Raw genomic sequence first — 22,335 nt, forward strand, 5'->3', positions numbered from 1 at the left:
CTTCCCATCAATAAAATGGATACCCGATTAAGAAATCCGAGTCCTTGAAGAAAAGGGTGGGAGGGCGGGAAAACAAAGGCAACTTGGGGCAGATGGAATGGATACCATTGAGAAAAACTTAGAATTGATCTCGCGAATTGGAAAAAATGATAGTATTAGCCTGGAGAGAATCACACCGGTTAGAAAAGAATTGGCATGACCACCTCAACGACCAAGAAGGATTAGCACTCCCATAGAAATATGAGAACACCATTTAGGGAAGGTATGGATCAACACTTGACATCGAAGCAACTCGAATACCTCAACTCAAAACAAAACAAAGCATTTGGCTTGTAGGATAAGCCGGAACAAACATATGATAGACCCCATATCGTATCATGTGTCTTTTGGAAAGATATCCTACGAGATACTTGAATTCCCACCTAAAAGCTCCCGAAACTTTCTGCTTATGCAATCTGGTGTTGGGGATACAGCGGAAGCATAATATCTCACCCAAACTAACAATCCCTACATCCATTTCAATCCTTCCGTCAACACATAACCAAGAAAACTCCGGAAATCGTGTACCTCAACCTTTGAAAAGCATCCATTATACAAGCTATGGCAATACTCTCGAACTCCCTCCCCAGTACTGGATGGCGTCAAGGTTATCTCACCACTAACTACATAAAAGTGATTTTCGATGTCGGCAAAACTCAGGTATTCCAGAACTGCAATGATAAAATTGTGATGACAACACCTCGGAGCTCAGCTCCCCGGGACACTGCCACAACCCCTAAATGTCCGGAGGCACCAAGAACAATGTTCTCATCACAAGAATATCGGAACGATCCCAAGATACCCGCGTGATCCTAATATTTTTTTGTGAAATTTGAGGAGAGGAAAGACAAATCATCTACGTTAGGAGACCTCAGCAGAGCAATGAATGGATTGAGGAGTAAAAAGAAGCCTACTATCCGATATATATAATCCTAAGACTCAAAATGTTTTTGTTCTAGACTCAACAACGTCAGCGATTCAATCAAACAGGGGGCTCCTAAGTCGGGGATGGCTCTAATACCAACTTGTAACGCCCATGATGCGGCTATATCTCCCACGTGTCGAGGAACGACTTAGAGGCATAACCGCATTGTTGTTTTGTCGCAAAAAGTGTCATCTTGTAACATCCCAAAATTCTAAATTTTGGAATGTTATAAACAAATAGATTGTTTTGATTGATTGTTTGATTGATTGACTCAAAGTGAGTGAATTTGAAACTTTTTGAAAGTTAAATGAGAGGGAATAAAAGGACTTTCCCAAAACTTTCATTTTCTTTTCTGATCTTCATGAGTTCAAATTCTTTTCACCACAAAACCCTGGAGAGAAGATGACATGACTTCTTCCATTTATTTAAATGACAAGGGGTGTTGAAAATATTTGAATTTCATTTGGAAAATATTTCCAACCCAGGAACTTTATGCAACTCAATGATTTTCACGAGCGACGATAAAATGACTTCTTCAAAACATATGAAATATGAGTTGGGAGTTTCAAATAATTAAATTCAAAGTTCTTTCGAATTTATTTTTCAATTTGGAGTTATTTGAGTTTTATTCAAATTATTTTTCTCCAAAAATAAAATATATGGAAAATAGGGTAACATGATTCCCTACATCAGAAAACAGGAGAGAAATAAATTTGAATTAGTTTTGGTATTTTTAAAATGATTTTACTGGATTTTTCTAGGGCAGAAGCACTCTTTGCTTTATTTGAATTTGTGTGTATTTTATTTGACTCTAGAAAAATGTTCAAGTCGTAGAAAATCTTTTTCTGAAAATTTTGATATATTATATGCCCATATAATAATTTTATTTATTTGGTCTTTTTTTATTTTTTATTTTCCTGGTAAAATGTATTTTTTTAAATAAAATCTTCCCCCTTCGCCGACTGGGCCGGCCCAGTGCCTGAACCAGGCCGCGGCCCAACAGCCCGCGCCCGCACCGCCTTCCTCCTCCCGATCGGACTCCGCCGCCCGCACGGCCTCGCCGCCGCCGTACACCGCCCGGACGCCCGTGCCGCCTTGCCCCCTCCTCCACGCCTCCCGAGGCCACCTCCCTGCCTTTATAAGCGCGCCCCGAAACCCCGGGCCCTGTCTCTCCTCTCCTCTCGCTTCGCCGCCGCCGCCCTCGCAGATCGCCGCCGCTGCCTCTTGCTCCGGCTGCCGCCGCACCGCACCCTGTCGCCTCTCGCCTCGCGCCGCCGCCGCCTCTATCTCCGCTGCCCCGCGTCGCCTTCCTGCGCCGCGCAGCCACCGCCCCACCCCGCCGTCGCCGCAGATCTCGCCGGAGATCGCCGGAAACCGCCGCCGTTGGTTTTCGCCGTAAACCGCCCCGAACCGCCTGAGCCGGTATAAACCGATTTAACCACCTCGGTTTTCTTTCGGGTTTTTTTCGGTTTATTAAATTTGGTTTTGTTATTTTGCGAACGTTCGTTAGTTAGGTTCGGTAGAGAACGATTTTCGTTCGTTAGGTTCTATTAGCGAGCGTTCGCTCGGTAAAGTTTTCTTTTTATTAATAGATTTTGGCCAGGGACTCGTCCGTGAATATTTTTATTTACAGATTGGCCCCTGTTTTTCAAACAACCACTACTTTTCAACCGTTTATCCAAATCCAACGAAACCAATGCCCACTTCTTTGTTATGATCCCCTCTATCTAGTAAAACAACTTAAACATGTTTTTGAAAGTTTAAAATTTGAATTAGATCAGATTTGAATTTGAACTTTGTTTGATCATAACTTGAATTTTATAACTCCGTTTGAGTTGATTCTTTTTGCATCTCGAAGCTCTTGACCTAAACTTTCTGATAAGGCCAAATTCACTTAATTTTGGTACTGTTAGAAATTGTTTTTTGTTGCAAGAGTCATTTGCTTGGTTTTGATGTTTTCCAAATCGTACTCTTCGTTCTTTCCGGTGCTTTTGAGTGATTGCTTATGTATGGTTACTATTGCTTGCTCACGATAGATTGACCGGAGTGTGACGAGTAGAACTATCAAGAGTTTTGAGTGCGATTCATCTTCATCAACATTGTAAGCAAGTTCACACTTTGATCATACTTCCTTATTACCCAGTTTTTATACATTAGATCAATCCTCAAACATTGCATGACTAGGATCTAATTAAATTGTGGGATGGGAAGTAGATGAGGTAGTACCTATTACCTGTTTTATTTTCAAACCCTTGGGAGTTACTTCTACATTTGCTTATTATGCCATGCTATGCACGTAGACGTGGATTGGGTGAGTGAATTTCCATGACAGATGTGAGATTGTTAATTAATGGTTTATTTAAGGTGGCAACTTAAACACACATCTGGGTGGATTGAGGCACCTGGTTACTCCAGGACTTGCCTGTCTAGGCACCTGGGTTTCCAGGACTTGCCTGTTTTTCTTCGGACCGCCACCCAGGCTCAAAGGGATCATGAGATTATTCAAACTAGAAACTTCCGTGTGCGGCCACATGCTATTATGGGCTCTAGCATAGTTGACTAAGTCGTGCGAACTCTTACAGGGTAGACTAGCAGATGTAGGGGGTGTAGGTTGGTACGGTCTACCCTCTACGTAAGGTGCAAGCGCTTCTGAAAGACTATGTCTCGGTCATCCGTTTCTCAAACACCATGTAGTGTGAGAAACCAAACGGAGGCGATTGAGTCATGTGGCAAAAAGTGCGCAAACCTCTGCAGAGTGTATAAACTAATCATGATTAGCCGTGTCCCCGGTTATGGGCGTTTTGAGTATCTAGTACTTGGATTTTCATGTGAATCTCATCATGTTACTTTAATTAATATTGTTGGGTTTTAATGAGTACTTTTAATTGGGATTGATAATGCTGTCAACCATTCTCAATGTTTAACAACCACCATGATAGTTAAATAAATTTATTCCTTTGCAGTAGGGAAAAATTGGCTTTACGCAAAACTTTATAACCATAGAGCTTTTCCACCAGCCAAATATGCATGTAGTGATAGCCTTTATTCATCATTGCTCTATGGTGTGAATTTGCCAGTACATTCAATGTACTGACCCTCTGTGACTGCAACATCTCATGTTGCAGGATCTTACGACGAGTAAGTGATACATTAGGGTTACAATTTCCTATACTCAACTTTGCCATTGGTGTTGATGGGAATCCACAACCTTGTTGCTTCCGCTATATTTGGATTGAGGTAATAGTATTTACGTTACTTTATACATGTGATTTACCTCTGTTATAAATCCTCGAGTACTGTGTGTGTCAGCATACCGATCCAGGGATGACACGTAAGCACAGAGACTTGACCCATTTGGGTCGGGTCGCTACACATCTTCACCCAATCCCATGTAATGAACAAGAAAGGGATAAATAGAGTTGGCTTACAATCGCCACTTCACACAAAGATCATATAATTCATACATCATTCAGAGTACACACATAGTCTGACTATGGACAAATCCAAATGAAAAGAAGATAACCCCAAATGCTAGATCCTCGATCGTCCCAACTAGGCTCCACTGCTGATCATCAGGAAACGAAACATAGTAACGACCAAGGTCCTCGTCGAACTCCCACTTGAGTTCAGTGGCATCATGTGCACTGGTATCATCGGCACCTGCAACTATTTTGGTAGTATCTGTGAGTCATGAGGACTCAGCAATCTCAAAACCCGCGAGATCAAGACTTTTTAAGCTTATGGGTAGGATAAGGTAATGGGGTGGAGTTGTAGCAAGCGCTAAGCAAATATGGTGGCTAACATATGCAAATAAAAGTAAGATGAGAAGCTACGCAATGATCGTGAAGCTATAAGTGATCAAGAAGTGATCGTGAAACTACTTACGTTCAAACATAACCCAAACCATGTTCACTTCCCGGACCTCGTCGAAAGGAGACCATCACAGCTACACACGCGATTGATGCATTTTAATTAAGTCAAGTGTCAAGTTCTCTACAACCGGATATTAACAAATTCCCATCTGCCACCGTGGGCACGGCTCTTGAAAGTTTATACCCTACAGGGGTGTCCCAACTTAGCCCATCACAAGCTCTCATGATCGACGAAGGATATTCCTTCTCCTGGAATAACCGGACCAGACTCGGAATCCCAGTTACAAGTCATTTCGACAATGGTAAAACAAGACCAGCAAGACCGCTGAAATGTGCCGACAAATCCCAATAGGAGCTGCACATATCTCGTTCTCAGGGCACACCGGATGGGCAAGACGTCGGGTTGGCATAGACCCAGGTTCCCCAGGGGGTGCCGGCCATCGCCCAGGTGGACCAGCACTCAGAGGAACACTGGCCCGGGGGGTAAAATAAAGATGACCCTCGGGTTTGCAACTCCCAAGGGAAAAGCTTAGGGGGTTGTTAGGAAAATGCAAAACCAAGGTTGGGCCTCGGTGGAGGAGTTTTATTCAAAGCTGAGTCCCATAACCCGAACCATGTAAGGAACGCAAAATCAAGGAACATAACACCGGTATGACGAAAAGTTGGGCAGCAAGAGTGGAACAAAACACCGAGCAAAAGGCCAAGCCTTCCACCCTACCAAGTATATAGATGCATTAATTAAAATAAGAGATATTGTGATCCCAACATAAACATGATCCAACATGGAGCAATCTTCAACTTCACCTGCAACTAACAATGCTATAAGAGGGGCTGAGCAAAAGCGGTAACATAGCCAAACAACGGTTTGCTAGGAAGGTGGGTTAGAGACTTGACATAGCAGTATGGGAGGCCTGGTAAACAAGTGGTAGGTAGCGTGAAATAGCAATAGAGCGAACAACTAGCAAGAAAATATTGAAGTGATATCGAGGGTAATGGTCATCTTTCTTGAGATCCCGCAAAGAAGAAGAACGAGTACATTAAGAAGACAAACGGACATAGTCGAATGAATCCTCACAACTCCAGAACGAAACCGAATCTAACGAGACAAGCAAACCGGAAAGAAGCAAACAACATGGTAAACAACCTCACATAAGCATTACATGATGCAAAATCAAGTATGATCCATGTCCGCTTTAAAGAGGCATGGCAAAGTGCACAAACAATACTACAAATTAAGTGGAGCTCAATATGCAACGAGTTGCATATTAACGGAACTTCACAACAATTATTTAGTTCACTCTTGTTTAGGTACTATGAAGCATAATTAATCTAACTATTTAGGCAAGTTTAAATGAGGCTGGAAACAACAACCAACAATTCCGGAAAATTCCCATATGCTATTTAGCAATTTAATGCAAACAACAATTTTTAACATTTTTAAATGTTGTATAATGATGCGGATGACATATGCAAGTTTATGCAATTTTATGAAAATGCTGACATGAGCATGTTATGAAGCATTTGTCACCGTGGCGGAACGAAAGCGGTGCCACGGCAATGACAATGCAAATGGTGCCACGACAACATTCCGATGATCCAACAACTCGTCGGGATGTCGGTGCAAAAGAAAGTGTGGATTTACGGAAGATGCAAAAGATGGTGGGGTGATCCCGGATACCAAGTTCCCATGTGACATTGGCATGGCAAAGAGAGACAATTCGGACGCGGTGCAAACACGGGCATCTCATACAACACATGCATTCGGCGGTCGTCTCGGCGATTATACCTTCGAAGCGTGTGTTTTCGGGCGGGACGAGTTCGGTGCAATGTAGAGGAAGTAGACGTTCTCGCAACGGTCGTAGTGGAAGTAGTTCTATACTATCGTTTCGGAGAGGTACTTGACGAATCCAATATCTTTGGGGCGACAGTAGTGGTACACATTATCTTGTCGAATCCACGGGGACGGTAATGGTTCACTTGACAGTCTTCGGCGATGGTAGTCATACACGTTCGAAGAGGGTCTTGGCAGGTCGTAGTGGTACTTGGGATCTTCCAAACTTGCCGGTATTGACGAAACGAAGGGGTACTTGGTCTTGACGTCCACGGGCACAGGAAGTGAAGATGCACGGAGGCAACAACAGTGAACAGCGCCAACCCAAGGTGGTCAGTGCGGCGGCCACCTGTGGTGGTGCTCGGGACTCGCAACAGTGCTAGTGCTCCATGGAGAAGGCGCTGCTGGTCATGCACAATGAACTGGCTGAGGGAGAGTGGTCGTCGAGGCAGTGTCAAGATCCGGTGGAGGCGGAGTAGTGGCGCGAAGTATCTAGTGGCCGCCAAGGCGCTGGTAGTGGCGTCCGCGAGCAAATGCGGGTGGCGGAGGCCATGGAAGGCGCTCGAGGATGAGGAACATGGCGGTACGGTGGCCGGACTTGGCGCAAGGGGGAAGGATGGCGTAGAGCGGGGTCGTGGGAAACCGAGGCGAGGCAGGTCGGCGATGCAGGAAGAGTGGCGGCGGCGAGCTTGCTGATGAGGCGGACATGGCATCACCAGGGGCCGACGGGAGGTGCGCAACAAGCATAGCAGCAGCACCATGGTGGGCTTGCGGTGGAGGCAGAGAAGGAGCTGCGTGAGGAAGGATGTCATGGCCGGCGGTGCAACAGCAGGAGAGGAAGGCGGCGACAGAGCTCGGCGGCCTGGACTCGCTGGCCGGAGCGGAGGGGATCAAGCGAGAGGAGGGATCGAGCGAGAGGAGGGATCGGGCGCGGGCGCGGCCTCCTCGTGCTAGTTGTGTCTGGCAGCGGCGGAGTGGGAGGACGAGGGATAGATCGAGAGGAGGGGGTGGATTGAGCAAGGCTCTCCTGTGGCGGCGCGCGAGGAGGAGGGATGAGGATCGATCTGGAGGCTCGACCGCTGGCTAGGGTTAAGGAGAGTTTAGGTGGGCTAGGTTAGATGGGCCGGCTGGGCTGGAAGAATTGGGAAACAAGGAGAGATGTGTCGGCATGCAGTGCGTGAGGATTGTTCCATGTCTCAAATCAGGAAAGAAAAGGGGAGGGATGAAATCTTTCCCTACTAATAAAGCAGCTAATGCTTCTGGTCGTCCGTCATCGTGGCCGTTTTGCAAACAAGCCCATAAGTTTACATGAAATCAACCCGCAGTCTTATTTTAAGTTCAGAAAATGTTTCATTTTTACATTAAACCCCCTATCCTCCACCGGCAGCTTATCCATTCCCGTTCTCCACCACCGGGCGTACGCGTCGTCCAAGCCCAAGAATAGAATGAGGCGTCGCAGCAGGGGTTGTTTGTGGTCCACGTGAGCGAGGCGAGGGGCGGCCCGAGACAGTCGATAGTGGCGTTGTCGTCATTGTCCGCGAGGTAGAGGGTGGCGGCGCCGGTTGCAGGGAGGACGGGGGCACCGGCGGCTGGTGAACTCGGAGGCTGCGGCTGCGCGACAACGTCCGTGGTGGTGGTGACAACTACGGCGATGCGACCATGATGCGGCAGGGTATGGAGGCTTCCTCGCCTGGGCTCGGGCGCGTCAGCACGGCGTCGGGCCATTGCCGGTGGCGTCGAGGCCGGCTCACGCACGGATAGGGCGCCCAAGGGTGAGCCGCCGCGGCGTGTGGGCGGGCTGAGCCAGGCGTTCCACCATGATGCGGCGGGGATGAAAGCCGCCTCGCCGGGGCTTGTGGGGCAGCACGGCGTCGGGCCGTTGAGCAGATCTTCTCCATCCTCGAGTCCAACTTCCTGTTTGGCGCACAGGCGCTGGAGCCGGCAGGGGCATGCTCTGCGGGGCGCGCTCGCCGCGGCCGTGCTGGTAAGGCTCGAGCGCTGACTGCGGGAGCTGTCCGGGAACCCCGAGGCCCGCGTAGTGGACTATTTCAAGCAGGGTCCGGCGCCGGATGGTTCCTGGCGGCTGCGTTGTTCGCACGCCGGATGCCGGCGGAGGCGGCGTGCGACGTCGTGGCCAAGAACCGCAAGGTGTTCTCCGGGCGCCACGGCCGCGGTGGGTTCTTCTCCGAGGCCGATGCAGGTGATTTTCCTAATGGTGCTGCAGACGCTGAAAACCCAACCCCTGAAGCACTAGAACTAGAAGTGCCCTCTCTATGGCGCATCACTCACTGATTCCAGATGGGCAACATTCTGCTTCGCAATTAAAGAGCATAGTTTTTGTCTGCTATCATTGCTTACATATGAGAGTAGAGATAATTAATTGTGCTCCTGACTTGCTTTTCTAACCTAAGTGTTCCTAGGATTGCCTTGTTTAATTGCATCTGAATATTAGCTGCCTGATAAGGGTAGAGATAAAAGCCTTTTCCTCTTATATTTATCTTTATGTCGGTGGCGCTCTTGTTTAATTTCTAAATGGTTTTTGCCGCTGCCAGTTGTTGGATTCATCAGACACATTGCCTTTTAGACTTGGCAGTGGATTTGGGATTATTGATGGCCTAGCCACTGAACAGCGAAGGACAGATTTAGATGTGGCTTGAAGCGCAAATGCTTCACCGAACTTAATAAAACTCATACCTGCACATGGAGCAGTCCTAAATGGTTCACCATTCAAGACACCACAAAACTTTAGAAGTATCCAGACTTGCTAAACTTTTTATTCATTAACAGTGAGAGAAAGATGTCTTGACAATTTGTCCGCTGGAAAATCTTATTTGCTATTTGTTTCATGTAGGTTTTGGAATTGCTTGAAGTTGTACAGTTCAGATGTCCATACACTTCAATGAAATACCCTCAGCTGCTTTCCAATCTGAGAGTTGAATCAAAGGTGTGCATTTGAACCCGTGAAATTATTATTTTGTTTTTTCGTATCTCATTAGTTTTTTGATTCTTAGATTGAAGAGATCCTACGGAATTCTGCAACATATGAATTTGGTAGTGTATATTATTTTTCGGAGAGAGGTGATCGACTGATTGATCTTGATGTGTTCCATCAAAAGCTTATCTAGGTTGCTTGTTCAGTCTTGTTCATATTGGGTTTGAGATTATTATGTTCTTCAAGTTGCTTCTCTTGATGTTCAGATGTCTCAAGAACTGCGCACACAATTGAGCGAGTCTGAGAAAGGAGAGCTAAAAGGATCGTTCCATCATATGCTGAAATGGGCCTGGAGATATAATAAATATCTTGAAGAACAGGCAGCCCAGCTTCACATGTTAACTAGCTGGTCGAAAATTGTTGAAGTGAGTTGTGTGTGTGCATGACCACTTAATCTTTTCTGTTGGGAATTTCATATTGTAACCCGCTTATTGTTAATTTCAGGTAGTTGTATCAAGAAGTAATAATTTTAAGACATTGAAGTTCAGAACCTCTATTGAAACTCTTTCGTAGTATTATATGAACTTCTGTATTTGAACTCTTTCATAGACGTTTATACTGAGGTTTCTCTTCTATAGACATTTATAGAGGTTGCTCTTTTATAGACATTTCGAAGCAAGCCGCTAAGCCCAAGTCTCGAATCAGGATTGTCGTTGTTCGTCAGTTCCAAGTATTTGAATTCTTCCGTATCTCTGCTCTTGATTACATATGGTGCGAGATTCTAATTTCTTGGACTATAGTGCAGCTAGGACATTGTGGCGGCAACGGTGGGATTTGGGTCGGCGAGCTGCAGGGATTTGCTGGACGCGCGCCATCACATGTCGAGCCACACATAGTGACCGATGGTGGCGGATTAGAGTTGGAATCCAAGAGGTTTGTGTGGTTTCAGTTATCCGGTGATTGGGCAAGAGCGGAGCAACAGAGGCCGGCCAAGAACAATGACCAGGGATAACACATCTTGCTCGATTTCTCGAGCGACCCAAGGTTGGTTGCATCCTGCATGACCTCATATTGTTTATGAGAGTTTTGTGATGTTCTTTCTTTAGAGAAGTTTTGTGATCTTAATTCATGAGACATTTGACGTGATACTATGTGGCTGTAAACATAATCTGCAATTCAGAGCAAACAGAGTGAACAAACCAAGGACATGCAGGTTAGTCCGTTAGTGTCTTACTTTTCTTTTTGTAATTCTATCGTACTGTATAGTTAGTACAAAATCATCAAATATTCAGGATATGTTTACAATTTTGTGAAACTGAAATGTGCAACATGTTCAGTGGACTGGTAAATTATAATTTTGTGAAACTGAAATGTGTTACTGAAACCTGATTGGTGATGAACTAACCGATTCACACAAGGGCTTGCTGATAACAACTTGAGTTGGCCGAGTCTCGCCGAGTTGAGCGTGGAGTAGAAGGTGTCGAGTGAACTTGAGTCAGTGTCATTCGCTGTAATGATCGCCCGGGCGGCCTTGTAGCTGTCTCAAATGGAGTTCAGGGGAAAGACCAAGAGGAGGTGCGATAAGATTGAGCTTTCCAGAATTTTGGGGAGGTGGCGCTTGTCGCATTGCAAAACTTTTATTTGTATATGTTGCATGCTACTACCTCTAATCAATATGTCATTGAAATGAAGTAGATGCAGCTCTTCATAGATATTGTCACATGTTCTGGTTTGCAGGTTAACTATTTGATGCCCTCGTTTTGGTAATGAGAGCAATGCAATATTCTGAAGGTCACACATGTGAGGGAAACTGGCACGTGTCTATCTCTTAAGCTAGAAACTGCAATTTGTGTTCTGAGCTATGAGCTCCAAATAAATTAGTTTTCTCTGTTCTTCAAGTTGTTATCTTATTTTAGGATTGGCATCACTAATAATGCGGAGGGGTTTTTCCGTTCAATAAAATATTAAATTCCAAATTCGTTACCAGTTTCTATAAGTATTGTACTGTTTTGTTAGATTGTTGTTTGCCATTTATATTAATTTCCATTCTTACCCACTTCCTCTGATTGTAGCTCTTTGTGTGAATCGGTTAGTTCATCACCAGTCAGGTTTTTTAAAATTTCAGGTAAGTAAATTGATATGCAATGTACAATCAATTGATGAATTGATAATTTGGTGTAGCATGGAGATCGATCTCATTGGTACATATATTCTTCAGTTGGAATAAGGCAATCTGTGTGTTGTCTATAATCTCACACTTGAGTTTTGAGCACTGTTCTCACCTTCTTTACTTGATAAAAAAATCATTATTCAACTTTGTTCTCTCATGATCACATCGCAAGTTGTATGGATATACTTTAATAATACATTGCCCCAAAAGGTAATTGGCTTTGACGTTCATTCCAGAAGTTAACTCTTTCACCTCATTTCCTTCAAAGGTTGAATTTTCCCTGTATGAAATATATATAAGATAAATAATATGCATTTTGATCGTTCTTAATTTGAATATGCATTTGCGGCCATATATCCTTGCAAGTAAGTGATGTGGATCTATGTGCAAGGAGGATAGGGGCATACGATTTTTTTTCTCCCGTTGCAACGCACGGGCATGTTTCCTAGTAATACAAAGTTCCACAACTTGGATTGGAGTATCGGGAATGATCAAGGATTTAAAAATATTTGGAAAAGGAAGGAACTTCAATTGCATGTGGGTTGTTGTTAGTTCCAAAAATGAAATATTTCATAATAGCTCCCTAAATATTGGGAGGATATGTTATAAAGAGAAATCAGCATGTGAGTTCCCTTTAAATGGACCGAAGATCCAGACAATTTATTTAGTTGAGTTTTAAAAAGGGTTGCATGATGACATAATGCAATGCAAATGATGCAATGATGAATGAAACAAACAAACACATCGCACGGCGGAACTCGAAATAGCTGGAAGTCTTCTGGAGCGTCGGTCTTGGGGCGTCACATCCTCCTCACGAGGCAATCTACCACAAAGCAAGAGCAGTGTTTTGCACCGCGAGGTGGCTCGAACCTGGGTAAACCATCGTTACATTTCTTTCCCTCCTCAGCGAGCTCGACGAGGCATCGCCACAAGGCAGGGAGCGGCAAGTAGGATCATAGCAAGGTCTTTTTTGCGCACCCCAGAGTTTGAACCTTCCTTGGGTCTGTGGAGCGCCGAACCCGACACAGGAGCTGGCCGACTTGCTGGTGACTGGCAGGCCTACCCCATTAGTAGGTACAGCTGCACTTCGACCTTGTAGTTGCGGAAGGGTAACCAGCGCAGCCGGTATCAGTGTTTCGGAAAGCGCATGAGGACCATTCCTACAATGGCCATCGCCCCAACGAGCACCGGCTCTTGGCTGGACAAATCGTCGGCGAGCGAGCGAACGACAATGTCCTGTGAGACATTGGGGCCGATGATCCTCGCTTCCTAGAGGAGCAGTAGGCATTGTACCCGACAATCCGTAGAGCACGTGAGGCCCTCTCTGTCGTCCTCCGCATAGTTGCGCTTGTCGTGCCGCCGCCTTTTGCGTTGTAAGGATGGTGAACAAATGAGAGGAATTAGGAAATGAATGTACGTGGGCAGGATGACAAGGGGGACCCACCAGCGCCATGGCCACATGCAAGCAAGTGCCTCCTTATTGCAAGAAAAAAAATGGTTCCTCCTAATGATTTCCTGACATCTAGGTCCCACGCCATTGTTAACGTAGTCAATAAACGAGAGAACTGCACAAGGAGTGGCTGACACTAGGGACCCAACAGCTCATGCAGTTTATTTTTGACACGGAGCAGGGTATCAAGTAGGCTATGTGGGGGCTGTTACCCATCTAGCCCAGGCTTTTATTTTATGTTTACCACATGACCAGCCCAGCTATTTTTTTCTTTTTCAAAATGGCTAGCCCTACTTTTTTGAGACATTGCTTTATTTTCTAAAAATGCCGGACCGAGGCCAACTTTGCTTTTTCCTGACCTGTTTGGCCACAAATCTTTCAAGATGAGGAGGCATGCACTCGGCTTGTCCAGAAAATGGGCTATATGTAAGACGAAATGGCCTGTGAATTTTCAAAAATACAGCAAACTGGAAATTAGTTTCAAATTTTGTTTTTTCGGGTTTTGAGATTTTAAATTCCATTGAAACACTTTGCGTGAAAAATACATTGGCGTTTAAATTTACATAAAGTTAAATTTGAAATAAATTTTAATCTAACTTGAAATTTCAAAATTAAATACAGTCCGTACCACACCGAAATATGCAAAATTTCTTTGAAATTTCTAACCCTGGCCAGAATATGGGCTGTAATGCTAACAAAAGGAATATGAGCTAGAATAAATTCCTTAACAATAATAAAATGGGCTATATATAATTGAAAATAATAGCAAATGGGTCATATGTTGTCCACCACAGTTTTGAAGGTAGACTTGTGGGCCTATTAAGTTGGCGCGTGCGCAAGGCTTTTTTACTTATTATATTAGTCAACGAACGATTGTAGCAGAAGTGGCCATTGGATGTCAATCCAACGGCCGTCATGCTTCTTGAATCTCTGATCTTCTTGCTCTAGAGGCCCAATCGAGCGCTAGCGGGACTGCTTGCTCCCACCTCCCATGGCCGGTTGTGCTACCGCACAGGCTCATAAACCTCCCCTACTCCCACCTCTGGCTAGGACATCCCTCTACTCACCCACACCTCCTCTTATTCTTTAGAAACGACAACCTCACACCGCATCCGAACTAGTCAACCCTCGTAATCCCCTCAGTGTGGGCATGCGATGTTGTGTCTGTGACGGCTCTGGGTCGTTCCCTTCCTAGGCCTTGCTATCGTCCACTGCGTTGGTGCTCTCGGCAAGGCGTGATCAGCATGATCAACAAACGACATCCATTAGAAGAAGGATGTGCGTGGAGAGGTTGACTGTAGGAACACACATAGTCCATGCCCACAAGCAAGCAAGTGCCTCCATATTACGCGAAAAAATGATTCCTCCCCCTGACAGCTGGTATGCACCAGCTATATCTTCGCACGCAAGAAAGTGCCTCCTTATACGGAAAGAAATGCTTCCTCGCCTGACAGATGGGACCCACCGACTATTTCTTTGCATGCAAGGAAGTACCTCTGTATCCTCCCTGACAGTTGGGACCCACCCGGTAAAAGCGTACGTACCGTTGTCTGTCTGGTCATGAACGTGTACGTATATACTAAGATTGGTCTCTCTGCAATGATGAATCGTGGCTATGTAAAAAGCCACACATGTCGCAGTAGAGCCCCCGATGTAGCAATTCAGGCAGTATTTTCTAAATCGTGTACAAGCACTGTAACAGCCCAAGACCGACACTCCAGAGGCCTTCCATGTATTTTGAGTTTAGCCGTGTGATTTATTTTGCTTGTTGCATTTCATCATGTCATCATGTGCATTGCATTCGCATGTTTTCATAAAACTTGCATTCGTTAGTTGTTGTCGCTTCTTCCTTGTCTCTGTTCACCTCCTCTCAGATGAACCGAACCATTCTCTTCTCTCTCTTCCGCGAGCCCATCAAACCCCTTTGCCTACATGGCCTTTTGTCAAACCCCTGACGCGCGTCCGAAAGTTGTCCCTAACCCAACGTGGACAGTCGTGATCGATGGGTCCGGATCATCCCCAAACATCTCTAAATTCATTGTTTGGACTTCCTAACCTAATTATCTAGGACCATCTGATTAAGAACGGAGGGACCAAATGAACCTAACCAAATCCGCCTGCTATAAATAGCAGTCCAACCCTTATTCGAGGAGCTGTCCCATCCATTGCATCCACCAAATGCCCTCGCCGCCGGCACTCTCTCACATCTCCATCGGGATCCTCCAAGATCCACCTCTCCAACCAGCCACCGACTACCTCCCTGGTTTTCCGCTGCCACCCAAATCCCAGAGCTTCCTCCACCAACCAAGCAACCACCGCTCCTACCTATAGCAGCCACACCCGACCCACCAATCTTCATGCCCCTTGGATGCATCAAGCCAACTGCTGGCGCCCGCGTCCAGTGCCCAGATGCCCAGCCCTTGATCCCCTCGCACCAGCCAGCTCCATCCCTCCCAGCCTCTCCTTGCCTACTCCGCCCAAGACCCCAAGCTCCTCCCAAACCAGCCCCGTGCCACACCCCGCCGGCAATCACCACCGTTAGTTCATCGCCGGAGAGCCTAGCCGTACTCCGGCCGCCACCGCCAGCTCGTTTTCAGCGAGCTCCGGCCACCCCATCTCCTCGCACCTACCCCCTCAAAGCGGACAAGCCGGGCTATGCTCTCAGCCACCGCCCATGCTTCTTGTAGCACGAACATCGCCGCAACAAGAGGTTGCCGGCGATGACCTCACCGGCCTAAGCTACTGACTACTAATCTACAGCCTCAACTTGAAGAACTTAAAAACTGCTACTTTTGCTTGTTGAGTGTCTAATCACCCCCCCTCTAGACACCTCTTCTGGATCCTTTCAGGTCGCCAGGACACTATGCACATGACTATTCTCAGGCCATATGCTCCACCCCAGCCGAAGAAGTCTGTTCACCATGGTAAGCTATCAAGCAAGATGACCAGTGCCAAGCGAGCTCCCATTGAATGTGGACGTGTGCATCATGTCTCAACTAAAAACAGTCATGATGATGCAGATGTCAATCTTCATACACTCCTTGTCAATTGTCATCCAGCATCGGTTCTATTCGATACCGGAGCATCTCACTCTTTCATCTCTGAAGGCTATGCTCATTTGCACGACATGTCATTTTGTGATATGCCAACTCCGCTACAAATCCAAACTCTAGGGTCTAGATGGCAAACTACCAGAATAAGCCATGGTAATGAAATCCTTGTTGACAAACTTGTATTCCTTGCATCACTTGTAGCCCTCAAGTCTTCAGATATTAACATCATCTTGGGTATGGACTGGATGACAGCTCATCATGCCAAGATTGATTGTTACACTAGGTCTCTTCAGCTTACACACCCATCTCTTAATCCCAGCTTTCTTCCACTAGCATTGCAAAGCATCAACTCTATTCTCTTAATGCCAACCCTCTTCTAGACCTCGAAGATTTCCCAGTAGTCCATGACTTTTTGGATGTCTTTCCAGAGGAACTGCTAGACATTCCACATGATAGAGATGTAGAGTTCATCATAAATCTTATTCCAGGCTGCCCCAATTTCCAGGAGACCTTATAAGATGGCACCCTTAAAACTAGCTGAGCTTAAGAAACAACTTGATGAGTCCTTGCAAAAGGGTTTCATCTGTCCTAGTTCTTCTCCTTGGGCTTGCCCCGTCCTCCTCGTCAAGAAGAAGGATGGTACAGACACGATGGTTGTAGATTATCGTCCTATTAATTTGGTCACGACAAAGAACAAATATCCACTCCCTAGGATCAACGACTTGTATGATCAGCTCGCTGGATCCTCAGTCTTTTCTAAGATGGATTTGAGGTTAGGTAAACAACCAAATCAAGATCAGAAACGGGGACATCCCCAAGATGGCTTTGTGACTCGTTATGGCCAGTATGAGTACATCGTTATGTCCTTTGGTCTAACCAATGCTTCAGCTGCATTCTCCCACTTGATGAACTCAATCTTCATGGGGTACTTAGATACGTTCATCGTGGTTTACCTTGATGATATTCTAATTTACTCGAAGAACGAGGAACAGCATGTCGAACATCTCAGACTTGTGTTAGAAAAACTCAGAGAGCACCGCCTTTATGCCAAGTTCTCCAAGTGTGAATTTTGGTTGCCAGAAGTGACTTACCTATGCCACGTGATCTCTGGTAAGGGTATTGCTATCAATCCCGAGAGAGTTCAAGCTGTCCTTGATTGGACTCCACCTGAATCAGTTAAGCAAGTTAGGAGGTTCCTTGGTCTATCTAGTTATTGCTGCTGCTTCATTGAGAACTTCTCCAAAATGGCCAAACCCCTCATGGAACTTCTCAAGAAAGATAAAAAGTTTGAGTGATCCCCACAATGTGAGTACAGTTTTCAGGAACTGAAAAGATGCCTGACTTCTGCTCCCATATTTGTGCCACCGGGTTTCACTAAGGACTTTATTATCTATTGTGATGCTTCATGACAGGGACTAGGTTGCATTCTTATGCAGGATCATCATGTGATTGCCTATGCATCTCGACAGTTGCATCCACATGAGGAGAATTATCCTATAAATGATCTAGAGCTTGTAGCCGTAGTCTATGCACTTAAAACATGGCGACATTACCTTCTTGGTAAGCGTTGCGAGATCTGTATCGATCACCAGAGTCTCAAGTATATCTTCACCCAACCAGATTTGAACCTTAAGCAAATATGTTGGTTGGAGTTGATCTCAGATTACGATTTAGGGATTACTTACACTCTCGGCAAGGCGAATGTCATGGCTGATGCACTAAGTCATAAGTCCTATTGCAATAATCTCATGTTGCAACAGGGCCAACCACTTCTCCATGAGGGATTTTGTGGGGTTAACCTTCACATTGCTCCTCACGGATTCCTTTCTACCTTGGTGGCGAAACCTACTCTTGTGGATCATATCATAGAAGCCTAGAAGCATGATACGGGGATTACCAGGATCAAGAGAAACATTTCCAAGGGTATTGCTGGTAGTTTCTCTATAGATGATCGAGGTATTGTTTTCTTCAGGAACCGCATGGTGGTACCCAAGAAGCAGCATCTTCGGCTACTGATCCTTAAGGAGGCGCATGAATCTCCTCTGACGATTCACCCCTATAGTACTAAGATGTAGCAGGACCTACACCAGTGGTTCTGGTGTACTAGTATGAAGAGATAAATTGCTGAGTTCATTGCTAATTGTGACGTTTGTCGTCGCGTTAAGGTAGGACATCAGAGACTTGGTGGTACCCTTCAGCCTTTAGCTATTCCTGAGTGGAAATGGGATAAAGTTGGTATGGACTTCATCACCGGCTTTCCCAGTACCAAGAGAGGGAATAATGCAATCTTCATAGTAGTTGATCGTCTTTTCAAAGTGGCTCATTTCCTTCCTGTTTGAGAGAGTATCACTGCTAGTCAGCTCGCTGACTTATATATTTCTCGAATAGTGTCACTTCATGGTGTTCCACTAGAGATTAATTCAGACCGTGGAAGTCTTTTCACTTCTCATTTCTAGGAGAGTTTCCAAACTGCCATGGGAACTCATCTTTCCTTCAGTACCGCTTTCCACTTTCAGTCGAGTGGTTAGGTGGAAAGGGTCAATCAGATTCTCGAAGACATGCTTAGAGCTTGAGTTATCTCATTCGGTATGGATTGGGAGAAGTGCCTTCCTTTCACTGAGTTTGCTTATAACAATAGCTATCAATCCAGTCTCAAGAAAGCTCCTTTCGAGATTCTATCTGGACGAATATGTCGAACACCTTTGAACTGGTTAGAAACTGGTGAAAGACAATTCTTTGGACCGGACATGATCCAGGAGGCAAAAGAGCAAGTTCGCATCAGTCGTGAGAATTTGAAAAAAGCCCAGTCTCGTCAAAAGAGCCAGTATGACCGTCGTCATAAGGAAATGGCTTATGAAGTTCGCGACAAGGCTTACCTTCGGGTTACTTCTTTAAAGGGTACCCATCATTTCGGTATCAAGGGTAAATTGGCTCATTGCTGCATTGGTCCTTTTTGCATTCTCGCTAAACAAGGAGAGGTTGCCTACCAGTTGTAACTACCCCCACATCTTTCCAAAGTGCAAGATGTCTTCCACATCTCTCAACTCAGGCGTTGCTTCTCGGATCCCATCCACGGAGTGGACCATGAAACGCTTGATGTCCAAGATAATCTCACATACCGAGAGTAGCTAGTTTGCATTTTTGATCACGCAGAGCATTTCACTCGATGTCACAACATCAAGTTTCTCAAGGTTCAGTGGTCTAATCATTTCGAGAGAGAAGCTACTTGGGAGCAAGAAGATCGTCTTCGACTAGAGTACCCCACTTTCTTTCCGCCGACTCCTGAATCTCGGGATGAGATTCTTTCGAATGGGGGTGAGTTGTCACATCCCTAGTTCGGGTATGCACTAGGCTGGATTCCTGTGTTGCATCATGTTTAAATTTGCATGAAACTTGAAATGGGGATGGAATAGACCCCTAGCACCCCTTTAATCAACTAGGGTTCACTAAAATATTTTCAATGAACCAGACATGCCCTTCAAAAATGTTCATGATTTAGGAAAAAAAGTGAAAGCCCTAACCATATATGATGCACATTTTTGCAGGACCAAAATGGGCTTTGAATTAAATCAGACAGTATTTGAATTGGAGCCATTTAAATTCTATATATATATATATTAAATGGTCTAAATATTCTGAAATTAGTTCTGGAGCTCTTGAGTAATTTAGTTAAGATCCACAATAATTTTCAGAAATTATTAAAATGATTTAGTAGCTAAACTAAATAAGAACAGAGAAATAAAATAGAAAAAGAAAACAGAAAGGAGGAAAGGCTTACCTAGAGCTCACCTGGCCTGGCCCAGCACGGCCAAGCCTAGCTAGTCGCTGCCAGTCATCATCTCCACTGCTCCAGTCGGACGCCGAGCACGTGCCCGATGCACGTGCATGCACAGCGCGCCACGCGAGCTGCCCGCCTGTGTCCCCGAGATAGCACAACACCGTGGATCTCCTCCCCGTGCCGTCCGGATCCATCCACCCCTCACTCCTTCCTCGCCCTCTCCCTCGCCTGTTCTCCATCTGGCCGAGCGCCTCGCCGCATGCCTCCCCTTGTCGGTGTATCCACCGCCGATCTCGTGCCGCCACGAGTTTTCCCCAACCTCTACCACGTCGCATGCTGCCTCTCTGTCAAGTCGTGCATCGCCAGACGCCATGTGGAGTCGTCACCCCTGTCGTTTTCATTGTCGCCGCATGAGATAACCATCACTGTTCTGGCTGCACTGGACTTTCCCCGAGCTCACTGACGCCGCCTCCGGATCCGTTGTGAGCTCCGCTGCACTTCCCCTCTCTCCTCGTTGCTTCTCTCGTCCCGTTGCCGTGATAACCACCAGACCTAAGCGGTCGTGCCATCGTGGATCCTCACCGTCGTGACCAGAGCCACCACAACTCATCACCGTGTGCGTCACAATGCTCCTAGCAGTGCCAGCAACCCACCCAGCAGACCAGCTTGCCACTCTGCGGGCTGCAGCACCGCACGCGCACCTAGCCATACTCCGGCCACTGCCGTGAACTCGTTTTCGGCGAGCCCCGGCCACCCCACCTCCTCGCACCTGCCCCCTGGAAGCGGACAAGCCCGGGCTACGCCCCGGTGCTCTCAGCCGCCGCCCTTGCTGCCTATAGCGCAGACACTGCTGCTACTAGAGGTCGCTAACGATGACCTCGCTGGCCTGAGCCGCTGACCGATGGCCCCCGTCGGTCAAGTAATTAGCTTAGGGCTACTCATCATTTAACTAAACCCTCCTGGAACTGATAGTGGGTGAGGGAGTCCTGGATTAAGGGCTTCTCGGATAGCCGGACTATTAACTTGGGTGGACTGATGGGCTATGAAGATACAAGACAGAAGACTTCTTCCCATGTCCAGATGGGACTCTCCATTGTGTGGAAGGCAAGCTTGGCGATTTAGATTTGTAGATTCCTTTATCTGTAACTGACTTTGTGTAACCCTAGCCCCCTCCGGTGTCTATATAAACCGGAGGGTTTAGTCCATAGGACATCAATCATAATCATAGGCTAGAGTTCTAGGGTTTAGCCATTCAAGATCAATCCAGCAGGAAGTAAGGTATTACCTCCATGGAGAGGGCCCGAACCTGGGTAAACATTGTGTCCCCCGCCTCCTGTTACCATTAGCCTTAGACGCACAGTTCGGGACCCCCTACCCGAGATCCGCTGGTTTTGACACCGACATTGGTGCTTTCATTGAGAGTTCTGCTGTGACGTCGAAGACAGGCTTGATGGCTCGCCTTGTTATCAAGGACAACATCACCTGCGGAGGAGCCCTGGCCTCAGGCCAAACCCTCCGACTGGGCGGCTTCATTATGACCGCCCGTCCGGCCGTCGCGCCGACGATGACTTCTCGGGTCATCGAAAATCGCCTCCGCGACAATTTAGAATACTCTGAGCAGATGGATCCGACGGAGTTGTCATCTTTAAACGAACTACTGGATTGCATCGCCGCCGTGGGAGTCGCTACAGACTACGATCAGATTTGGCTTTAACCCGATCAGAGAGAAATAGAATCTCCACCGATCACCCATCAGATAGCGGTGGTGGAGGAGCAGAACAACAACTCTTCCTCTATATTGAGGACGAACTATGTTCGGATTGCCGAGCTCATAGAGCCGGACACCCGCCCGCGGGAAGACATGCCCCGTACGCCGAACCTAGAGTCGGTATGTGGGCTTGAAAAATTGGTTCATATCCTGGAGCCCGAACTATTAAGTTCGGAAGTTTCTCAATCTCTAGATCCCAGATTGGGTCAGGGTTTGGATTTAAAGCCACCCACCCACCCAGATACAAGCGATCTTATCCACATCAGACCGCAGTCCCAGGAAACAGTCCATCACTTTTGGGCCAGATTCCGCCTTGTCAAGGACAAGATCAAAGCTGCCGTGATGAAGACGCAATCTCATTATTCTGCAAAACTTGCATGGACAAGGGAATCCTCAATACAATCAACCGCCGTCACGTATCACATTTAGCTGACTTGGCAACCACAGTACAGAAGTACTGCACAATGGAAAGCGTCTAGCAAACTCAGGCAGCCCCGTGGGAGCCACTGGTTTCCAC

At 46.3% G+C, this 22,335-nt stretch overlaps 1 protein-coding gene across 26 annotated transcripts; it reads left to right on the forward strand.

Annotated features, from left to right (window-relative positions):
• Window positions 1-8,079: 8,079 nt before the first annotated feature.
• On the forward strand, window positions 8,080-11,651 carry LOC123092104 (nuclear pore complex protein NUP205). Of its 26 annotated transcripts, none has more exons than XR_006444235.1 (6): window positions 8,080-8,867; window positions 9,519-9,611; window positions 9,679-9,745; window positions 9,866-10,024; window positions 10,265-10,329; window positions 10,400-11,651. XR_006444235.1 is itself a non-coding variant. In XM_044513784.1 (5 exons), exons 1-5 carry the CDS (start codon window positions 8,862-8,864, stop codon window positions 10,557-10,559), a joined length of 483 nt encoding a protein of 160 aa, XP_044369719.1. In that variant the 5' UTR covers window positions 8,080-8,861; the 3' UTR covers window positions 10,560-11,651. The 26 variants fall into 26 exon arrangements, 6 of the variants coding, with proteins under 6 accessions (XP_044369719.1, XP_044369724.1, XP_044369721.1 ...); XR_006444236.1 differs by having other exon boundaries at window positions 10,405-11,651; XR_006444223.1 differs by lacking the exon at window positions 9,679-9,745 and having other exon boundaries at window positions 10,405-10,643; window positions 10,780-11,651.
• Window positions 11,652-22,335: the final 10,684 nt, after the last annotated feature.

Source organism: Triticum aestivum, chromosome 4B, assembly GCF_018294505.1.
Source record: "Triticum aestivum cultivar Chinese Spring chromosome 4B, IWGSC CS RefSeq v2.1, whole genome shotgun sequence".
NCBI lineage: Eukaryota > Viridiplantae > Streptophyta > Magnoliopsida > Poales > Poaceae > Triticum > Triticum aestivum.

Excerpts from the sequence above, each read along its gene's own strand:
- LOC123092104 (XM_044513784.1), top strand. Across the intron at positions 9,612-9,865 it reads ATCTGAGAGTTGAATCAAAG|ATGTCTCAAGAACTGCGCAC; the intron begins GTGTGCATTTGA and ends CTTGATGTTCAG. Across the intron at positions 10,330-10,399 it reads TCGTTGTTCGTCAGTTCCAA|TGCAGCTAGGACATTGTGGC; the intron begins GTATTTGAATTC and ends CTTGGACTATAG.